The 21,985-nt window shown below is 41.6% G+C and overlaps 1 protein-coding gene across 2 annotated transcripts in view; it reads right to left on the reverse strand.

The window, feature by feature from the left end:
- The window catches only part of NPHP1 (nephrocystin 1), a 36,482-nt gene extending 14,785 nt beyond the window's left edge, over nt 1–21,697 (reverse strand). The window contains exons 1-14 of one of the 2 annotated variants that reach the window (XM_077335917.1): nt 21,534–21,697; nt 20,448–20,521; nt 19,374–19,434; nt 18,848–18,984; nt 17,076–17,328; nt 16,605–16,706; nt 15,226–15,329; nt 13,396–13,438; nt 13,069–13,153; nt 12,033–12,127; nt 11,113–11,241; nt 10,199–10,273; nt 6,054–6,164; nt 5,113–5,195 (exon numbers count right to left, since the gene is read on the reverse strand). In XM_077335917.1, the coding sequence (XP_077192032.1) occupies nt 5,113–5,195; nt 6,054–6,164; nt 10,199–10,273; nt 11,113–11,241; nt 12,033–12,127; nt 13,069–13,153; nt 13,396–13,438; nt 15,226–15,329; nt 16,605–16,706; nt 17,076–17,328; nt 18,848–18,984; nt 19,374–19,434; nt 20,448–20,521; nt 21,534–21,605 (1,424 nt within the window). In that variant the 5' untranslated portion in view covers nt 21,606–21,697. The remainder of the gene's footprint in view (nt 1–5,112; nt 5,196–6,053; nt 6,165–10,198; nt 10,274–11,112; nt 11,242–12,032; nt 12,128–13,068; nt 13,154–13,395; nt 13,439–15,225; nt 15,330–16,604; nt 16,707–17,075; nt 17,329–18,847; nt 18,985–19,373; nt 19,435–20,447; nt 20,522–21,533) is intronic. The other variant, XM_077335928.1, reaches the window with a different exon arrangement.
- Between the last annotated feature and the right edge of the window lie 288 nt (nt 21,698–21,985).

Genomic DNA, 21,985 nt, shown 5'->3' on the forward strand with positions numbered 1-21,985 from the left:
TTTAGTAGACAAATCTGGTTTTGTGCCCCAGTTCATGCTCATCCCTACTCAGAAGAATACCTACATTCACAATGGGTGTATCAAGTAGGGAAGCTGTATCCAAATGCAGCTACATTTCCAAACCTGACTCTTGCTTAACCTCACATTTTCTAGGATCATCTTGGCCTATAACTCAGCATTAATTATGCCCTCTGAACAGAACAAAGGATCCCAAAACATTTTTGTCACTACGTTATCTTATAATTTGTGTTGTCTTGTTGCAGGAACTGCCTGTCAAATAAAACGAAGAAGTGTTAATTGGTTCAGTATGATTTCCTGTATGCCAGTGATTAATGTGTCCCGCATGTTTACAAAATCTTCCATAAAGGTTAATACAGGTTTTAGTGATAAAGGCAAGTGAAATGCTTTGCATTCTATGCACCTGTCCCTGCCAACTGCATTAAAGGAGAGCCGTAGCCTGAAGAAGCACCCACTCCTTTGTGTACCAGACATCACACAGCAGCTGCCGCTGGCATATCAAGTAGGAAGCAGAGAGATAAAAAGCCTTCTGTCAATCTGATATGTGAATCAACTGCTTGCCATGTCTGTGGAGATGGTACTAACTTAAGAGCCAAGCAATACCTGACCAGCTTCCTATGAGTAGAACTAAGTGTGCATATGTGTGTGTTGGGGGGTGGGGTGGTTAGGCCTTCAAAAGAAAAGTGCTCAAGGCAATAAGAACTGGAGATTAGTCATGGGCACCTTACTTTTCCTTCTCCCTCCCTTATACCACTGTCTTTATCAAAAATTCCTCCATGGATTCTGGGTAGTTTTGGTAGCTTGTTAAGTTATCACCAACTCTCCATCTTGGGAGACAGTAGGATTGTGAGAACTCTGGCTCTGACCACATCCGAGGCCCAGTATGATGGCAGGACCAAGCACCCTCTCCACCCCACACCTTCCTGGTTGGACAAGAGGGCAGGATTGCTGTTCGTCAGCACTGGTTACCCAGATCTGTGGGTCATATACCAGTGGAGCATACAAGAAAAACTGAAAGCTCAGCAAATGCTGCTGTCATAGAGGTGAGGTAGTGCAAAGACTTGTGCTGCTCATCACTGATCAGGCCATGGACAGAATCCAATAGAAACCCATGTCACTTAAATACTGTAATATATTAATGATTTGATTCAGTGCTCGGAAAATGGTGGTATCTCTGCCACAGGAATGAGGGAACATGTCCTAGCTATGGAATATTAAAATGGGTAGTGTGCATTTTAAAACAGTGTAGAAAGGTCTCAGGACTGACCTAATTACAATACAGATTTTAAAGAAATTTACCAATTAAAATAACAAACTACAGTTATCTAACTCACTTTAGGATGAAGTCAGCATAAGCTTTTATTTAAGACTGAAGGACTGAAACAAAGCAGCCCTGAGCAGTCTCTCTGAGGAGGCAGCATATAAAATTTTCAAAATAAATACTGAACTACTGATGAAACACAAAGTCCATATGCAAGGCTGTTTCAAAAAAGAAAATCTGGGTTTGGTTTATCCAAGCCACATTTCAAATAGTTCAGGGACTGAGACTTGTTTAGCAAGTCTAACCGCTCTCAGAAACTGTTAAGAGCCTGAATATATATCAAATGACATCAAGTTTCAGTGTTCAGCCCAGGCTCTTTGATGTGTTTAGCAAAAGCATAGAAATGAATAGTTCTTCTGGCATGATTCAAACCCAATTCAAAGATATGTGGTGTGGTGAGAAAGTATATCTGAAAGGCAACTTCCTTGGGCTGAGTCCCTACGACACTGAAACTAAAGGTCTGCCTGTTGAAAGGTCATTATTAAGTTACATTAGTCAGTTTGGGTCCTGCCTTGCCGTTCACAGAAAAGGTTTACTGGAAATAATGCTATTCTAGGTAAACTTGAATAAGGTTGTCTTTAATATGCTTCTAGACAGGAAGAAGAAACAGATGACTCAGCTATATGTTATGTGGAAGATCTGCTATCAATATACCTAATGATCAACATGGCCAAATCTGTGGATACTTAAATTCATGAACAGACAAGACAGATCTTTCTGCAAACCTGAAAATGTCTCCAGGTTTGCAGAAAAATCTGAATTCTATGAAAAAATACATTGAGGATTAAAGAAATATACAAAATAATAGAATCAGCACCTGTCCCTTTAAGAAACAAATACATGTGTACTGGTAATGGGGCGGGGTTGCTAGGCAATCACAAATTGTATTGCCATACTTCCATACTTGGTTTCTGTCAGTAAAAGGCAGGGGAAAGGCCCTTTCGGAGCTGTCAACCACCCCGTGAAAGCCAGTCTAATGTAGGGATTAAAGGTCAGATCTGGGATCTGGGAGAACCATGGAAACACACTGTGTGACTTTGGGGCCAGTTAAACATTCCCAGACTAAGCTACCTCACAGGATTGTTGTGAGAATAAAATGTAGAAGAATGATGAAAGCTGCTTTCACCATTATGAAGAAACATGGAGTACAAATTAAAAACATAATAAATATAGCTGAAGATGGCTTGGGTCTAAAGAACGCTATGCTGAATTCTATAAATCAGAAGGTTTATAGAGTTAGATCGTCCCCCTTCCTCCAGAAGCCTATGGCCATCCCAAAAACGAATGCTGGGGGTGGGAGTGAAAAGCATTTTTGTGTGTAGATGGGGAAGAAGCCAATTCCCCCTGGATGCATCCTCTGCAGCATACTGCACTTGTCTTTAAGGAGGACCCCCTTCACTGCAGCCCTCAAGAGAGGCTATTTGATTAAATTGCTGCAGGGAAGAAGGACTGGAAATTTCCTTTGACAACCAATTCACATTTCACACAACTCTCTACATATAAAATGGGACACATTTTACATTGAAGGTACCTTGTAGTTGATGTAAGGACAATAAAAGACAATGCTTTTTAAATGTTAGTAACAGTAGCAGCTGCAGCAAGAGTATACAAAAAAAATCTGGCTTGTGCTAGCAGGAAAACATGCCTGAAGCTTTTACCACAATATTCCATATTAATCATTGTCTCAAAACCATGCAATTTTAAATAATAAACTGAAAAATGCTCCTGCATACTATTTAATTAACAAGCATAAGCGATAGGGTATCCAAATAGGATCATTCATGAAACTGAAAAAACATAACAAGGTTGGATGTGCCTATAACAACTGCATTTTATGTGCATTTCAACATTTCAATTCATACTATTCTGTTCAAAAATAATAAACAAACACTGGCATCATGATTAAACAAATCTAAATAAATAAATAAATTCCATACTGCAATGATTTCCTATATAATGGATTTAGGAAGACAAAGGACTTTAAGGATCTTTTCACCCATTCAGATATTGATCAATTAACCTATTCTGGTTATAGTGGAATATGCCATTATAGCTCCCCCCCCCAAAAAAAATAATAGCTCTAAACTGGCTATCTATGTGATCATCTGATCACAAGGTTTGCTATATGGTAGCGATCCCCAACCTGTGGGCCGCAGACCACATATGGTCCGTCAACTAATTGGAGGTGGGCCGCAAAGGACGGCTTCTCTCCCCCCCCCCCCCCCGGCCCTTTACTTCATCCCCCCCGGACCCTTTACAACACACTTCAGGTGTCATTGTCTCCCATCACTCCCAGATGGGACTATCTCATTGCAGAGAAACAAGCTCAGGGTTCCCATTGATTTGTCATTGTCATGAGTTAAAATTTCCATGAAAATAAAATGTTCCTTATGTTCATTGTTGTGGCGTGTCTGTATCTTATTTTGAAGGGATGTTTAAACATTACCATAGTGATCAGAGAGTGTTAGGGCAGTGGTTGAGAGTAGAGGAGTAAACTACCCACCCCCACCGGACCTCAGTAAAATTGTCAAGCGTTGAGTGGTCCCCGGTGATAAAAAGGTTGGGGACCACTGCTATGTGGGGTACGTGTAGTCCTTCAGTTAGAACCCAGGTAATGCAACATTGGTCTCACATCAGGACATCTATTATGGGGCACCCTTGGTTTCCTTTCGCAGGGAAAAGACATAAGGATTTTCAGGGGCTTTATGACTGAGATTCTATACATGCAATCATATAATGAAGTTGCCCATAATATTATGCAAGTCCAAACATCCATTCTATCTCCTTAAGTAATGTGGAATGGATGCTCAGGCTTATGTCCTATATACTATACAGTCTCAATTCCAATTAATCTTACTTGCCTCATAAATATGGTATTTGTATTATAAGTTGTAAGGTAGTGCTTTTCTGCATTCTCGTTTCCCTTGCTTGTCTGTTTCTCTTGCTTTGGGGAGGGAGTGGGGAGTTCTGCACATGTTTTGCTCCCTCCTGTGGTTGATTCAATATTACATTGCATTATGTTTTGACACAAAAGCCAATAGCCTAAATTTGCATGCAGATATGCCAAGGTCTTTGCAGGATCCCTAAGAGAATTGCAGTTTGAATGCTACAATCTCACATTTAACAATTCAAATTTGTTTTTTAGGGATGGATTACTGAAATAAGCAGCAGTGCCTTCTTTCATAGGAATACAGGCAAGTGAAGTTTTTCATATGTTTAAGGGTTTAAGAACCACACCTTCTGCAAGAGGAATGCATATGTGGAATAATCTGCTGGGAGGTACGAATGATAAAATGAGAGTAAATAACTACAACAATCACATAATTCTGTACAGGTAATTGAAACTTCTCTTAATAGTAGTGTTTTTAACACACTTTTTGTACTGAATAATTAATTTCTTGGTCATTTTTAATATTTATACTGGCCTTCACCTCTAAATTTATCTGAAGAAAAAAACTTATTCAAAACAGAATGGATACTGGACCCCACTAATAATTATATGTGTGCTATGTAGATTCCTCATGCATGTCCATACAATGTTCCTGAGAGTTAGGTTATGAGGAATTTTTATCACTGTTGGTGTGTGACAGCACACATATCAAATGGTTTTACCTTATTTCAGTTGGTATACCTCTCAGCTGGTATATCTCTCTCTTCCACTTGGTATCACATTCAATACACATGTAGATTCCATGTGTAAAATGTGACTGCCGCATAGATTCGGCTCAGGCCAGATCCCCCAAAACACAGACACACGCACGCACACAACTTACTTAGAGGGGACTGGAATTCCACTGGAGTCAAAAAGTTTTAGAAAAGCCCAGCCACAACTCAGTTCTCCTCTTTCACCTGTTGACTAGAAAATAAGTTGAGTGAAATGGATTATTTCATGAGCAATCCAGATCTTGTGCCCACAAGCCTATCTCCATACCCATGCTAGCCCAAGTAGCTACTGAAAATCAATGGCAGACTCTTTGTTCTTCCAACAAGAAATGCCCACCTGGCACTGAAAGCATGGAGGCTTTAATAACAGAAAGACAAGAGGCTAGAAGGGGAGAGAATTGCTCTGCTAGCTGCTGGTATGATCCAAGCATCCAAGTACGCATTCTCAAGCATTTTCTCAAATAGGTTCTGTGTTTTAGTTGTTTTCTACAGATAATGATTAAACAAAGCACCAGATTCTGAGGCCTGCCATTTAAAGGAAAACAACCTGTAAATCCTACCAAATAATATTAGTTTGTGTATTCATTCTTATTTATAACATTTACGGTTTTAAATGACTGGCAATGCAGCACCGAGCACAATTACACCTTTCCGCTTCATTCAAATCAGAGGGCTTGGACGGATGTTATTCTGTTTAGGATTACTGTATGGGGAACCTTACTTACTTCTGCATATGCACATTTACAAGGAGATGGCCAGATCACTCCCAGTTTCTATGGCAGGATAATGTTCTATTACTTAAAGGCTCAAACAACTGGGAATATGCACATTTGCAATGAGGCTGTCAGATCTCTCCACAGGAGGATGGCAAAGAATGCTTTTTTTAAAAATGCCAGTTTCCATGGGAGGCTGACATTCCTGTAATACTGAAGCCAACTCAGGCTTCCTTCCTGTGGATTATGACGAAGCCAAACACTTTGTAGGAAGAATATCAACATTCAGGCTGTCATCTAACACAGTTTCATACCGTGAATCACCTGCATGAACTTACATTGCGAATATACGTGATTCCAAGCTCAAATAATATACCAATGTCTGGAGAGGGAGAGTTGGATCTAACAAAGCAATCCCCATCAAGCAGACATGGTAAGATGCCAGTGACCTACAATTAAAAAAAAAAACAATATAACACATTTGCTTTCCAAAGTATCTTAAGAGATTGTGAACACACTTATTTTTCTTGATTACTTTCAAATAGAAGAATCAGATAGAAGAATCATCATAATCATGTAGCATCTTTTCATCTATGGTAGCAACTTTTTGTCATGTTGTGATTTGCAAGTGCAAAGCACTCCTAATAATGATGTACTTCTCTAATTATTATTATAGTAATTGTATCATCTTTTTAATGATCAGTATTAATTGTTTATGCCACACTGCCATAATCCAAATGTATTGTGCCATTTTATTTGCTTGTTGGAATTCACTGGTCAATGGACCGTAAATAAATTGATGATCATACAGCATATTTTAACACCACAGAAATGTATTTATTTACTTCCTAATACTAAGCTCTTGACAAGTTACACAATTAGAACCAAGTTATATTTCATTCACCATTAAAATATAACTACCAGATATCAATTATCAACAGTTCCCACTGAATTTCTAGTCCAAATAGTTCTCATCCTGGATTATTCTCTCCTGTACTCAGCTCTAACCACTGATACAAAGGTACACGAAAAGATTGTGGCACAGGCTTTCATGGACTACAGCTTATTTCATCAGATTCATGAAGGCATATCCTCAGCTATTTACCGGGTAGAGGGAAAAATAGCAAGCAAGGTCAAAAAACAAATAAATACAACTCTGTGACATTACTCTGGAAGTCACAGTCAAATTAAGCACAGTGGCCATTCACAACAGCAATAACAGATGGATAACACAATGTTAGAGCCTCTTGTGGTGCAGAGTGGTAAGGCAGCCGTCTGAAAGCTTAGCCCATAAGGCTGGGAGTTCAATCCCAGCAGCCGGCTTAAGGTTGACTCAGCCTTCCATCCTTCCGAGGTCAGTAAAATGAGTACCCAGCTTGCTGCTGGGGGGTAAACGGTAATGACTGGGGAAGGCACTGGCAAACCACCCCGTATTGAGTCTGCCATGAAAACGCTAGAGGGCGTCACCCCAAGGGTCAGACATGACTCGGTGCTTGCACAGGGGATACCTTTACCTTTACTTTACCTTTAACACAATGTTTCTGGGCATGATAGGTAAGCTTAAAATGTGAACTGGGATAGAAATAGTACCATGATATCTAATGAATTCCATTTCAGAAGTTTCACAATGGACTCTCCCCCTTCTCATCTTGCAACTGAGCTTTGCAGGGACCAGTCACAGATTGCACCTCTTTCACTGTATTGTCATCTGACCTCCACTGTTTACCATTTTTCTCCTATTCTGGGCATGTGTGTGAGTGTGTGTGTGTGTACGCACATACCTGCCAACTAAGCAGACACTTCATATATTGAGGAAGTGAACATTAATTCACAAAAGCTAATGCCACAGTAAATCTCTAAGAAACTGCCAAACTCCTCCTCCTTTTTTGTTTTTACTGCAAAAGAACTACCGCCCTGGAATTTGTAACTAATCACAGAAGATTAGAACTTGTTCAGCGCCCTCTAGTATATCAACACACTTCCTCTATTGCACAAATCTTGACCAACAAAGGATAAATCTAGGTGTGACAAACACATATGGCAGCTGCTGAAAATAGAAATCCTGCACTGTTTTCCTCTTCCATAATGGGTAGTGATGAAAATGCACAAAGAGATCCCTCACCACGACACCAGCTGCCAGGGACTGACAGACAGCCAACGTGACATCTCTAGCATCACATCTTGCAGGGAAGAAGAGAGGGAATTCAACAAGAGACTGCCATGGCCACCCTGTGCTCTTCATCTAATTGGGAGACAAGAGCTTGTTGGCCCCTTCCAAGATTTCCTACCTAAGCCTGACTTTACAATCCTTACACTCATCCTAAGTGGAGTTATACTCTACTAAGCCCAATGACTTCAGTGCACTTAGGAAGGTGTAACTCTGTTTAAGATTTATTTATTTGCACATTTTTATGCCACCTCTCCTGATGGTTCAAAGAACCTCCCCATTTCAGCAATTATTGCATGATACAGCCTGTCAGAGCCAGCTGTTAGTCGGTTCACCAGTGAGATTTTAAAATGCAATTATGATGACTCAATACACTGTATGTTTAATTTATTTCAATCATTTATATGCCACTTCTCCAGAGATCTGCTCAAGGCAGCTCACAAATAAAATAAAGAAAACCGCCAACATAAAAAGATCATAACTAAGAACAAGCCATGAGCATAAAAGCAGCATAAAAAAATTGAGCAACGCAAAACACTGACTCCCCCATACTACTAAGAAAGATAAAAACCACTAGGATCCTCAAGGGGGAGGGCATTCCAAAGGCAAGGTGCCGTTGCAGAAAATGCCCTCTCTATAGCTGCCAGTTTGGTGTAGTGGTTAGGAGTGCGGACTTCTAATCTGGCATGCCGGGTTCGATTCTGCACTCCCCCACATGCAGCCAGCTGGGTGACCTTGGGCTCGCCACGGCACTGATAAAGCTGTTCTGACCGGGCAGTGATATCAGGGCTCTCTCAGCCTCGCCTACCCCACAGGGTGTCTGTTGTGGGGAGAGGAATGGGAAGGCGACTGTAAGCCGCTTTGAGCCTCCTTCGGGTAGGGAAAAGCGGCATATAAGAACCAACTCTTCTTCTTCTTCTTCTTGTCTTACCTCCACAGTAGGGGCATGGGGAGCAGGGCTTGGAGATTTCAACTCAACATGCCCCGCATTACCACCCTGCCTTGGAATGCATGTGCAGCTGAGATCACGTTTGCTTCCCTGCTCTCTTTGGCTCCAACCTCTCAAAGGAAGCAAGAAGAGGCGGCTGCCAGGCAGATCAGTAGCTCTTGCTCTGTGTTTCTTGGCTGGATTTGCAGCTTATTCATTCTGCAGTCGCCTTTGGCTTGTTCTGCCCTGACTCTCTCTAATCCTAACCTGGTGTTTTTGTCTGCTTCCTGCTTGTTTGTCCTTCATTTTCCCCTGAGGCAGCTCTGCCACACACATTCTGATTTGCCTCCTTACAGCTGGCTAGCTTCACTTTGGCTGGTCATCCATTTTTTACTGGCCATGTTATGAAAAGCTTTGGGTCTTTCAAAAGGGGCATCTTGTCTTGAGTCAAATAGAATTCACAAACACAGATGGAAGTGGGTTGGAGCAGACTAGAAAATGCACTCTTGGACAAAGATGGAAATATACTGACAGATTTTAAATACGGTAGTGCTTTCTCTGTGCTGAATATGCTTGCGTGAATGTTTTAAAACAAGAAAGAGGATCTACTGTATTATTGCACTGTAAAGAAGTATGGGGCATAGGTCTGCTGATGAGTGTCCTTTAAAAACTGCTGTTTTTCCTCCAAGCTTTCCCCTTCAGGATTTTAAAATTGATTCAGAGGCAAGGTTGCCACCTGCTGAATAATTGATGCAACTTCCTTCCTTTTCTACACAGCGTATTATTATTTAATTAACAAAACAAATTTCAGTCAATGCTATTTGAAATTTGATGTTGCAAAAGATGATGAAGAATATTATGGATGCGTAACTTTCTGGCGAAGTATACCCCATTAAGCAAAATGGGACTTATTTCTGAGTAGACCTGCTAAGGATTGCTCTCCAAAGCACTTACATTTATTCCACCTGCTGTTAAAGACAAGTCACTATAGCTCTTGGAGCCTCAGCTGCCCATTCCCTGTAGTCAGAATCATAGAGTCGGAAGGAACCTCCAGGGTCATCTAGTCCAACCCCCTGCAGAATGCAGGAAATTCACAAGTACCTGCCCATCCTCAGTGACACAATTCCATGCCCAAAAACACAATTCCTGGCCAGTCTGCCCTGGAGGAAATTCACCCCCTGACCCCAAAGTGGTGATTGGCATTTCCCTGGCCATGCAAGAAAGGGCCATAAGAGCCACACATGGACACAATCCCTTCTGCCTGTCCATTTACAATCCACCTAACTAGTATATTTTTTCCTACAGCTTTAGGAAATCTACCAACAGCACTACGCATCATGAAACATTTATGATATCAAATCAGCATATAATCTCCTCTGCATACGCACCCGTGGAGAAAAAGTCCATGTTTTGGGATTTTTAGGCTGCCACGTAGCTCTAACTGTATGAATGTTACTCAGAACCTAAAATGAGAAGCAGTAGTATTGAGGAAGGTTGTTAAAATGTAAATTTGAGTTTAATAATATAGATTAAGAAAGTGAAGAATGTAAATCTGAGTATAACAATGTAGATTAAGACCATGAGGAGGAAGCTAGTCTCTCACTGAAAAATCAACATTTGATGAGATTAGTCTTTTCCTTATGTAGTTCACGAGATTTAGATAATCAACAATGCAAACCCACCCTTTCATAAGAGATCCTTTCAGGTCATTTTGTGGGGGACAGCCAAGCAAATCTTGGTCTTACTAATGATGTGATGTGATATCGCTCTGAGCTGATGAGTCAGGACCTAAACAAGCCTTCTGAATCTATGTGGACTTGCCCTCTAAACTATCGAAAACTCTGAGCTAGCATGAAACATTCAATACAATCTGACTGCATTCTTTCCCAGTGGGAAACAGATTGTGTTAATCCATCTGGTGAAACAATCAGCCCTTAAAGAAGGAATTTGAGCAACTAAAAAGTTCCCAGGCTTCTTTCTGATTTTAGGAAATCACACAGGAAGAGCACCATGCAAGCCACCATGGTACAGACAGACATTGCTTCATGAAAGCGTTAGATGGCACATGTGCCAAAATAACTCTGGAGTGAAAGTCCAGTGTTCTACCGTTGTTCTTCAAGCTTCCGGCATAATTTAATATCACCCATTTATTCAACTGTGCATTCCTCTTGTTATGCAGTCCAAAATCACACACAGTGACAGTAAATCTACCCTAATATACCAAATGACAGGTAGGCAGGCATCTCTTTCTTATTCATAAATCTGGCCAATGTAATGGACTTAACTAATTTGTAACACTTACTCTGTTACCATCAAAAAGACAAAGTCGAACGTGCCTACTGAGGACCTGTATACTCAGCCCAGGAAAGGGAATCGCTTTGCAGTTCCACAGGGTTAAAATCAGTGATATCCGAGTTGGCCTGGACTGAATCTGAAAGGCAGTCAAAACACCAGAACAGGACATTATGACCCTATAATATTCCTAGCTATACTGAACCGTTTCTAGGAATTTTGATAGATTTCTGTCTTGTCTTGTAAGGTTGCATTTTATGGCTAGCCAACATTCCTAATTTATAAGAGCCACATGCCAAAGGCTTTACTGTTAGTGCAATTTAGGATGCCCCAGGCTTTCCTGAAAAAGCACATGAAGGTATGCACGCATAGTGTAAATGGACAGCAACTAAAGTCTCATACTGATGGTTCTGTTAGCACAGATGCTGTCTGGCAAGCAAAATCACTTATGTGTGCATATTCACAGTCATGCACCTTTATCTCCTAAATGTCCATTTGATTTTTTCTGCCAACTGTAGCATGCACTCAACAGGACCCACTAAGCTAGTTCAGGCAGTATCACCTGCACTTGCTTTTAACATGTGCCCATGAAAAGTTGGTTTGCATTAGTTCATATAACCGTATGTCTTCAAAGAATTAACAACAGTGGAATCAAACTGTTTAAAAATCCATGGCCAAATTTACTCTAAGGTTGTAAACAGGACTGGGATTCTGTTGGTACACTGTCCACCAACTACCTAACAGGCCCCCCTGCCTGAACTGACAGAGGTGGTCTTGGCCATGGTGCTGAGGGTCTCTGAGCCGATTGTCCTGGGAGACTTCAGCATTCATGCCAAGGCTGTCTTCTTCAGAGCAGCTCAGGATCTCATGGCCTCCATGACAAGCACAGGTATCTCCCTTGTCTTTGTGGCTGCAAAAGAAAAGACTTACAGAGCCTTTCTCGGAGTTCCATACTAGATCTTGGAAAGCAAGCTTTGAAGGAGTGAGCTCAGGCTGCAAGAAGCGGTGGGCTCGAAACTGAATTCCTAGAAGAATAAAGTGTACTATTTAATGAGTTTTTACCTCATGACTGCACTGGTAGTTCAATTACAAATTGAGATCCACATTCTGAACACACTGCCAGTTTCATCAATTCTAAAACACATCTCCAAGATGCAGTTTCCAGGTTTTTTTTACAAATTATGGAGCAGCAACCTCAGGTTTGTCACAAAGGTATGCACATGATGGGGGAATCAAAGCTAATCTAAGTTTCCTGATAAGAACATAATGGACACATGACACACATGCGCCTTCTTTCTACTGAGTATACTAAGACAACTAGCCTATCAAGGTCAGTACTGTCTAACTGGTGTGAGATATCAGTTGCAAATCCCTGTTGTTCCAACAGGCTTCCACTAAACATGGGTTCAGTTTTAAAATGTGTTCCAGGCCAAAAAGCCATTGGGTTTGCAGAAGCAGAAATGTGCAAAAGCGGAAGATGAATTAAGTTCACAGAGAGGCAGGTAGGTTTTGATCACCATATTCCAGTCTCCTCAATTCTATTAAATTTTATTTCTAACACTGGCCGCAGTTCTCTGGGATCTCAAGCATAGCTCTTTCGTGTTCCTACTCTTTATAAATGGAAATGCCAGAGAATGATGCTGGGATCGCCTCCAAGAAAAGTTGATATTATTACCACTATGCCACAGCCTCCTGTATGACAAGTTCCTAAGTACTGTGCCAAAACATCCCACTGTAGCAGTGTCCACTTACAACTGTATTTCAAAGGAAAAGGTATTTTTAAATACATCAAAAGGTGATTACCAACACAGATTCTGAGAAACAAGAGAATCAATACCCAAGGACATAGCCTCAGTGATTATATTATCCACTCCCTGCCCCAGTCACCCCCTACAATTCCTAAGGGAAACTGGCCTCACATGCTGGAAACTCTGGCTTCCATGAAATAGCTTTATCAGACTCCTACCTTCTTCCAAGAGTTGTGCGAGTGTTGAAGGTCGAAATCCAGCTGGAACTGCTCCCATGGTGGTCAGCGCATCTAAAGTATTATTCTGTTCAGAAAAGAAGTATTTCAGCTGTTATTGTTATATAGTGTATGTTCACATATGTCACCACGCTAATCTGCCAGTTTTAGGGCTAAAAGATCACTGAATGCCAAGTATTCTAAAGCCCAAATGTCTGAGAAATGTTGAGTTAAGCGGATGAAACAGTTTTTGGCTGATAGAAAATCAGATTAATAGCAAAAGGGATCATATCAAAAATCATTAATATCAGCAATTAAGCACAAACTAACCTCTGTTATAGCCTTTTTCACAGCACTCCAATGTGAGTCTGTTCTGGTGTAAAAAAAAAGTTACAAATGAAAACAAATTAATATACTGCAGTAGTACCAGAATGTCAATTATGATATAATGTTTTTGTTGATGGATTGCTGAAATAGTATGTTGGGTGACAGTCCTAGTGGAAAATACCAACTCTTCTGTCCTAGACCAGTGGAAAATGAGATGTATACCTTTAAATAATTATGTCTGCTGGTTAATGCTGCAATCCTATGCATTCAACCTGAAAATAAATCTGTTATTCAGAGAGACTTACTTCCAAATAAGCATGCAAGGAATTGGGGTGAACATTTCCTTTTGTACACTACTCGATCCAGACATTTGCTAACTTCAGAAACTGATCCAGATAGCTGCTAACTTAGCTAGCTTCTGCACATCATTATCTTCTTCCATCTACTTCCAATGTATTGGCTATGCCTTGGGCCTTGGGCATTGTATGCACCACCTTATTTCGTATACTAGCAGAAAAGCCCTCTGTAGAACAAATACAATGGGTGCTAGCCTTTCCCACCAACCCAGGCAGTCCCGCTGAGGCCTGGCAAGGCCACGACAGGGTTGCTCGGGGCGAACGCTGGTGGAGGCTCTCCCCCCCTCCCTGGGCCCACAGTCCCAGGCCCTCTCCCTTCCCACTAGCTCACTGGCTTAACTTTCACAGTCGGTCCAGTATTCCACATGCATGTTAGAGGGGGATGCAGCCAAGGGAAGGACAACCTACCTGATTGGCCATTCATTGGATGGCCAATCAGGTAGGTGATGAGTCCCAACTCCTCCCACCATCCCAGTCGGGTTTTATTTAAGTTACAGATTCTTTTCCATAGGGGTTCTAGCACTTTTGTTTGACTATGTCCTAAGAGAACTGAGAAATCCCATATGGGTTTTCCACTGGTGAAAAGGGGAGGGAAAGGTCTCCTTTGACCACCAAAAAAGCTACTCCTGGGGATCACTGGACCTGCATGGACAAAAGCTACTGGGATGTGGACTATAATAAGAATGGAAATTGAACAAGACTGAATTAAAGAGTTCCACACTCTAACACTACTGTATATAGTGAGTTAATATTTATCCCTTTGTTTCTCCAAAGCTACTGCTTTCCTATTTTACAAGAAGACTCTCAAATCAGAAACAAATGTGTTGTTTTCTTATTTAACATCCAGCCTTCAGTACTACATATAAGCACTGGTCTAATTTTTGTGGTACAGAGGTTACTCGTGTATTTATCTTTGTGCAGCACTAGAAAATTTTCAGCTATTCAAGAAAATCAAGGGCAAAACTAAATTTAATCATGTTTCTTATTTCTCCCTGGATTCCTTCTTGTTCATGACTCATATACACTGTTCTTCAAGAATATCACTCCAAACTATCTGTATTGGAACCAATTTAATCCTGCCACTGGCTTTACCCACCTTCTACATATGATACAGTAAACTGTAAATTAAAAAAAATAATGGAAAAGATGAAGAGAAGGTGGTGAAATCAGCAAATGTTAAAACTGGGAATGGACAACCTATGCAAGACTGATTCTTTACTGAACAAGCCTCCGGACAAAGAGTAAGCTAATAGTTTTAGTGTATGTAAGTGCCGTATAAATCAAATAAATAAATAAATGACTTAGGGAAGTGAGACCAAGAGGGGCCTTGCCATTGCCTTCCTCTGCAAAATCATCCTTGGTGGACTCCCATCCAGATACCAATGCTGCTTTAGCTTCCAATATTTGGTAAGACTGGGCTGTGCCACACCATTCATCATCCCAAAAACCTGTGCACTCCAGGCCTTTTACTCTTTACCTTTTCAGAATTTCAGCTCCCCCAGCTGTTTCATCTGTCACCTCTATATCTTCTTCTGCTTCCTCATCACTTGGTATTCGGCTCACACCATCTTTGTCATATACCTGCAAAATTAAGCCATTGTGATGGTAAATCCCATTGGCTATTTATTTCCTGTGACTGGGAAAGAAGATCTGCCTAATTAGGGCAGTCCAGTGGCCAAGAGACCTGCACAGACCAAGAGAAGAATGATGATAGCCAGTCAGGGGCTGTAGGTCATGTTTCCTCATCATAGCCTGCCCTGGAGCACTCTCAGCCTGCCAGCCAAACCACCTCAAGTTGGACGGGTCACCCCCACCTACCCCCGCCCCCCCGCCCCTCGCCAGGCATCCAAAAGTATTTGCCTGTGGCCTACCTCTTAAGACCTGTCCTTGGCCCATGGTAGATCAGGTCCACCAACCAGCAGCCCTTGTGGTCAGAGTCTAGGGTTCCTCTCTTTTCCCTGGGAGTCTAAGAGACATAGGAGCAATAGCTCCAAGGGGCAGCTGGCCTCTCCTTGGTGGGGCCTCATCGCCAACAGCCATGTGGGCACCTTGGCCTCCCAGGGAACTAGGTGTAAGCAGACACCAGACACTGCTTCTGCCAGCTTCCCTCAGTGTTCCCTCCAGTGAAGGGGCTACCTATAATGCCAGCCCTAGGGACCTAGATGCAGCCTTGCATGGGCACCCCTGAAAAGGCAGGCTGCCCAGGGAGAGCACAGCAATCATATAGCTCTCTGTCAGCATGGGGGGCGGAATTCTACCAACAGAAAAAAGGCAGTCCAGTTTCATCAGTGGTTGCCTGAAAGATCACTCAGACTGCCTTTTTCCTACCCTCCCCCCCACTTATGGTGAAATGCCCCTTGTTTTAAGAAATGTGTTGCTAGGGACACAATATAGGTTTTATTAGAAGGAAAGATTCCTTAATAAGTTTTAATAAGTATTACCTTATGGGCAAATCACAGAGAAATTTAGTCTCTGGGAGTATGCTCTGATTAACACTGGAGGGCAGCCCCATTGTTGTTATAATGTTATTACTGTTATTACTGTTATCACTTGTTACCATATGTTATCTTTATCTTTTCTTGTTCCCTATAAATGGCCCTGAGCCTTTGGGGAGGGTGGTATATAAATATAATTAATTAATTGATTGATTAATTAATTAATTAATTAAATAGAGTAAGTGGGCAGTCTGGAGAACTCCTGGAACTGAGCAAGTTCTATATATGTTGGACTGTGAGGTCAACAAGGAAAACTCAGAAAATGACATCCTGGCATTCCCAATGTCATATGAAGGGGGACAGATGCTAACAATAAAGGCATACAAGTCTAAGTAACCAGAAAAGGCAAAAGCACACTCACTGTCAGATAGGTTTTAGGCACAAGACCATTCTCCCCTTTGGAGTTTTTAGCGAGCCACCAGCCATCAGGCTTTTTGTCAATTATAAGAAGCAGCTCACCTTTCTGCAATATAGGAAATGGAGAAAAGAAAATATTTTAATATTCAAGTGTTTAAAGAGAATGCAGTCACTGTAAGCGCTAGATGTACTGGGATAGAAAGCACAGCAACCTGCTTGGCAGCCACTCCGGATAATACAAATAATTTTGCCAGTCTGGAAGGAACAACAGCTATGCCAGCACCAGTCTAAACAAGTCAGTATGTCACACTTAGGCAGTAGCACCGTAGAACAACATTAATACATTTGGAGCACAAAAAAGAGGCATAAGATTAGGAGTAAAAGCTTAGTCACATATACACTATAAGAGATAGAAGAGTTTAAAAAAACCCTGCAGTGCTTGCCAAACTATGCCCACAGATTCTGTTTTACTTGCTTTAATTGTCAGATCCCCTTCTTGCTGAGCAGTAAAATCACCAAGAGAGGTAAAATGTCTAATAGTTGAATCATCTAATAGTTTGTCTTCATCATCATCATCTTCCGCCGCCTCCTCTTCTTCATCCTCCTCCTCCTCCTCCTCCTCCTCTTCTTCATCTTCTGTACTTTCTTCATCGCATTCTTCTTCATCATCATCTTCAATACCCTCATTTTCCTGTTTCAACTTTGGGCTGGCTTTGCTTTTATCATCTCTATCCAAAAAAGAAACAGAATAAACCATACTTGCTTATTTTAAATTATCTCTGATATAATTGACACATGAGGCCTTCAGTTTCTCTTTCTAGTGATACAAGAGATACAGGTTTTAATTCATTTTTAATTCATTCAAATTTTCTTAGCAGTCTTACTTCCTAAGCTCAAGACAAGTGACTGTTAGCAGTACACAACGTAGTGTCTGATATCTTCTAGATAGGACCCACATGGTGGGTCACCAACCACCACTTCCCTCACCCTCTCCAGCTCCATTCTCCCATCTACACCCTGCAGGAGTGGAAATCACATTATCCTTCTCACCAGCTCACCTCTCACTGCTCTCTTCCTACTGATTCCACTTCTTTTTCTTTTTCTACCACCAGACACAGTCCTTGAGCTCACATAAAACCTTGCAAGACTCTTCAAAGAGTTTATTGGCATCTCACAAACAACAAGAACAAGGTGGGTTGACCAATGCCTGGAAAAAGCACGACCCCTTGGGCAGCTTCCCAGCCACAGGCTTTGGGGTTGTCATCATGGGTAATCCTGGAAACCCATAATGCTCACAAGGTCATCTCACTAAATCTTAGCCAAAAAAGAGGGGGCTGGGCTGTATTTTTTCTCCCACACTTTAAAAAATAGGCCTGGTTGCCCATTAGATACAGACATAATGCAGATACAGTTAAAATAAATAGATCTAATAGTCAACATGACCCCGTCTGAGGGCACCTGGGATTTTTTTCATAAACATGCAGGAACCATGATTTGCAGAAAAATCAGAAAAAAACAGAAAATGATAAAAAGTTAAACACAACCATAGAAGAACATTTGTGCAGGCATGAACAGTGAAAACTTACTAGCAGCATGGAGGAGAGAAGCCAGGCAAACCCATATGCTTTGATGCAAACCAGCTTCCCTTTTTTCTGGAGAAGAAACGGGAGCTCCCACCCTACCCCCTCCAGGAGGCTAACATTTCAGGCAGACGAAGAGAAGCAGGAGCTGGTATTGACCCCAGGCAGGCAGGTAACTGGGTGAGGGGAGCATGAACTGCCACCATCCCCACCACAAATTTGGCCACAGGAGGGAGACCAATAGCTGCTGCTACCTCCCACCCCCAAATAGAGTGAGACAGACAGGAAGTTGGGGAAGGAACAGGAGCTGCCACTACCATGCCCCTCACTGCCCCTATGCAAGCTGTGGAGGAATGCCAATGTGAATGTGGAGGAAAGAGCTGTAAACACTTCCCTTCTACCACTGTAAGCTACTGAATGGGCAAGTGCATGAGGTGGACAGGCAGTGAGGGGAGTGCAGGGGAAGCAGTGAGCAAGCAGAGGAAAGTATGGGATTTCCCCCTCCATGGATTTTGTAAGATCCCTACTTCTATTTATTTCATATCCATCTATAACCCATTATAGGAAAGCATCCATATGGATTGTGGAAAATGCCCACACTTAAACTTAAGCAGAATGTGATCGCCCACATTGACTGTTAATTCCATATCAATTTTACTCAACTTACACCATGGAGCCCTTCATCACATTTTCTCGGCTAAGGATTGAAGCAAGTTTTTCTAATTGCTGAGAAAGCTTCGATAATTGTTTTTCTTCTTCTTCTTTTCTCTGATGATAATTTCCCACAGGCGCAGGCTCATCTGACTGAAAGATCACAATATGGCACATTACTGGAACATTATGATTTTAACTGCATGTGATGCACACTGCATTCCTAGAGAGTATACTTAATTACATTCAACCATTCACATGATCTCTTATGCCCCCCTCCCCCCCCCAAAAAAAAACCCCAGCTCTTTGCCTATGGGATCCAGCTATCAACTGTTGTGTGACACATGCAGCTCCCAAATTCATATTCATGAAGCTTCATACCCCATATATTATCTGTCCCATATTTATAAAAAAATAAATACAAAAGGCTACATACTAGGACCAGGCCAGGGTATTTGCTGTATAATGTTCCCATGAAGCTTACATGATTATTCGTAACTGCAGACCCAATCTATTTTGTGGAAAGCACCTAAAATACTTACTTTTTTTAGGTTCTGAAGAGTAAAAGCATTCTCATCGACTGACTTCTTGAGCTCCAAACATCTACAATAAATATGAATAGGGAAGGCTGTATTTTTACATGCTAGGAACAATAAAGTGCCTAATTCTGCATATGCAATTGTGCTTTAACAGGCCTACCATGTAATTAAAACTCACACGGAGACCACTGACCTATCTAGCTTCGTGCTGCCAGCTCTGACTGAAAGCCACTGTCCATGTCAGGCAGAAAAAGTTTCCCCCAGAAATCGTGTTAGCAAGATGCCAAGGACTGAACCTGGGACGACTTCCACTTTACTTTTCTTTTCTTTTTTTTTCTTTTTTTTTTGGGGGGGTCCTAATAAAAAATTTTGCTTCACCTATTTTCTGCCATTGGGGCAGAAAATTAAAATTAGGTGCTTTTTAAATGTATGTACTAAATACAAATTTAAACATAAATATGCTGAATCAGATTATGCTCTCTTTAGGTCATCAGATAATTTTTCATAAAGTTTACTGGACAGTTTTCAATTTCTAAGTGTTATTTTAAACACATATGAGTGAAAAATACCTCAACAAATCTTTTCCCTGTTAAAAAAAAATCTGTAATTGTTCAGTGCCTCCAAGAGAAACATTATATTGAAATAGATTTGACTTTTAATACTTTGAGAATAAATCTTAATTGACAACTGGATGAAATTTAGCTCTCTCTTTCACTATGCCTCCTGACTGCTTGTACTCTGCATCCACAAACATTCACCATACAACTTTCAAACATACACTTCAAACTTAAAATATTTATTTAGACATACATTTCACTGATGTTAATTAAGCTTACTGTCAAATAATTGTGTTTACAATTGCAGCTTAACAGTGCAACTTTAAGAATATCTTCTTGGACTAAGCCCCATTAGATAGATATGAATAAGACCCTGAATAAGCCTAACAAATGGAAAATTTGTAAAAATTTGTAAAAAAAAAAAAAAAAACTCCTCCATCGAATACATTTACATCTGGAAAAGAATTAATGTTATTTTGATTCTATAGCTGCCCAATTGAATTTTTAAAATACACATTACCTCTGACTAAGGTTTTTCTTTTTATCAAGATCCATGGTCCCTGCTTTCTTGCTCTCTTGAAGCAAAGCACTCACCTAAAATATTGTACAGTGAAACACAAAGATCTACTTGTCAAAGGAAATCAGCTTTATAATCTCACATATTTTCAAATGTACAGAAGTATGTTAATACTCCTCTTGGCATTATCCCAAGCATAGGAATAAGCATCTTTTGTGCATTTCCCATAGCTGGAGTCTGGGGGGCATCATTTAAGGGGATTATTTTTCTACAACTGCAGCCACCAGTGTTCTAGTACAACTAACAGCCGCAACTAATGCAGTGAGTAATACTGAAAAGTACAAAGATCGTATGTGTATGAGAAAAGATTGTCACAGGGAATGCAGACTACCATGGAAAGTATAATGCTCAGAGTCACAATGAAAATTAACTTGATCCTGCTTGGTGTAGTGGGGAGCCAGCTTGGCATATCAGTTAAGAGCAGCAGCCTCTAATATGGAGAACCCGTTTTCATCCCCCACTACATGCAGCTAGCTGGGTGACCTTGGACTAATCACAGTCCTGTTAGAGCTGTTTTCACAGAGCTTTCTGTGAGAGCTCTCTCAGCCCCACCTACCTTACACCTACCCTCTGTGGCAGAGACCCGCAAGTAATTGTTAGCCACTTTGAGACTCCTTCGAGAAGTCAAAAGCAGGGTATAAAACCCAACTCTTCTTCTTCTTGACCAAGGGCTACAAACTCAGATACTCTGCATGCACACGCCATGGCCTTCTGCTACACTGATAATGTTTAACAACAATAAGAACATATTTTGCATGCACATTGTTAGCCTTTAAGGTGCTGCGAGGCTTCTGCCAAAACAGCTTGGGCAGGGGCCTCTTCATGTAGGAATACCCCCGTTAGTTGTGGCTGCGCCAGCACAAATCCTGTAGTGCGCAGGGAGTGGGCGCCAACGCAGCCGGCCCTGAGGCAGGGAGGGCATCATTGCAGCCTCTCGTGCAAAGAGCCGGTCTTAGGCACGCCTGTCTCCCGCTCTTCTTTTGGCCCATCAAGCTCGCTTAACCGGGGCAGCGAAGCCCCAAAGGGCACCTGTTCCCGCAGCTCCCGGCCCCGGCGCAGCGTGCTCTGCAATGGACCCGTCCGAATCCGGCGCCCCGTCATTTTCTCGGGGCGGCTTGAGGTATGTGCACGGAAGAGCACGGCCCCCGCGGTCGCTACGGAGACGAAATGCTACGACGCCGAGTGATGACGTCATTTAATGTGCCGCGAGAAATTACTTCAGGCCGCCCTGTTACTATGACAACGGGACCAGCAGGGCATAACTACATGTCCCAAGATGCAGTGGTTTTGCAAGACTCAGAGTCCCCGAACTGGAAAAACTACAAATCCCGACCACCTCAAGAGGAATGTGAGGGGGAAGCAATGTAGAGTGAATGGATTGTGGAGTGCTAGTGGTACACGCAATCTTTTTTTTATTTCTGAAGGCTTCCACGTGGATCCTGGGAATTGTAGTTCTGTGTGTGAGAGGTTGAATAATGGTA

This window comes from Paroedura picta, chromosome 1, assembly GCF_049243985.1.
Source record: "Paroedura picta isolate Pp20150507F chromosome 1, Ppicta_v3.0, whole genome shotgun sequence".
Lineage (NCBI taxonomy): Eukaryota > Metazoa > Chordata > Lepidosauria > Squamata > Gekkonidae > Paroedura > Paroedura picta.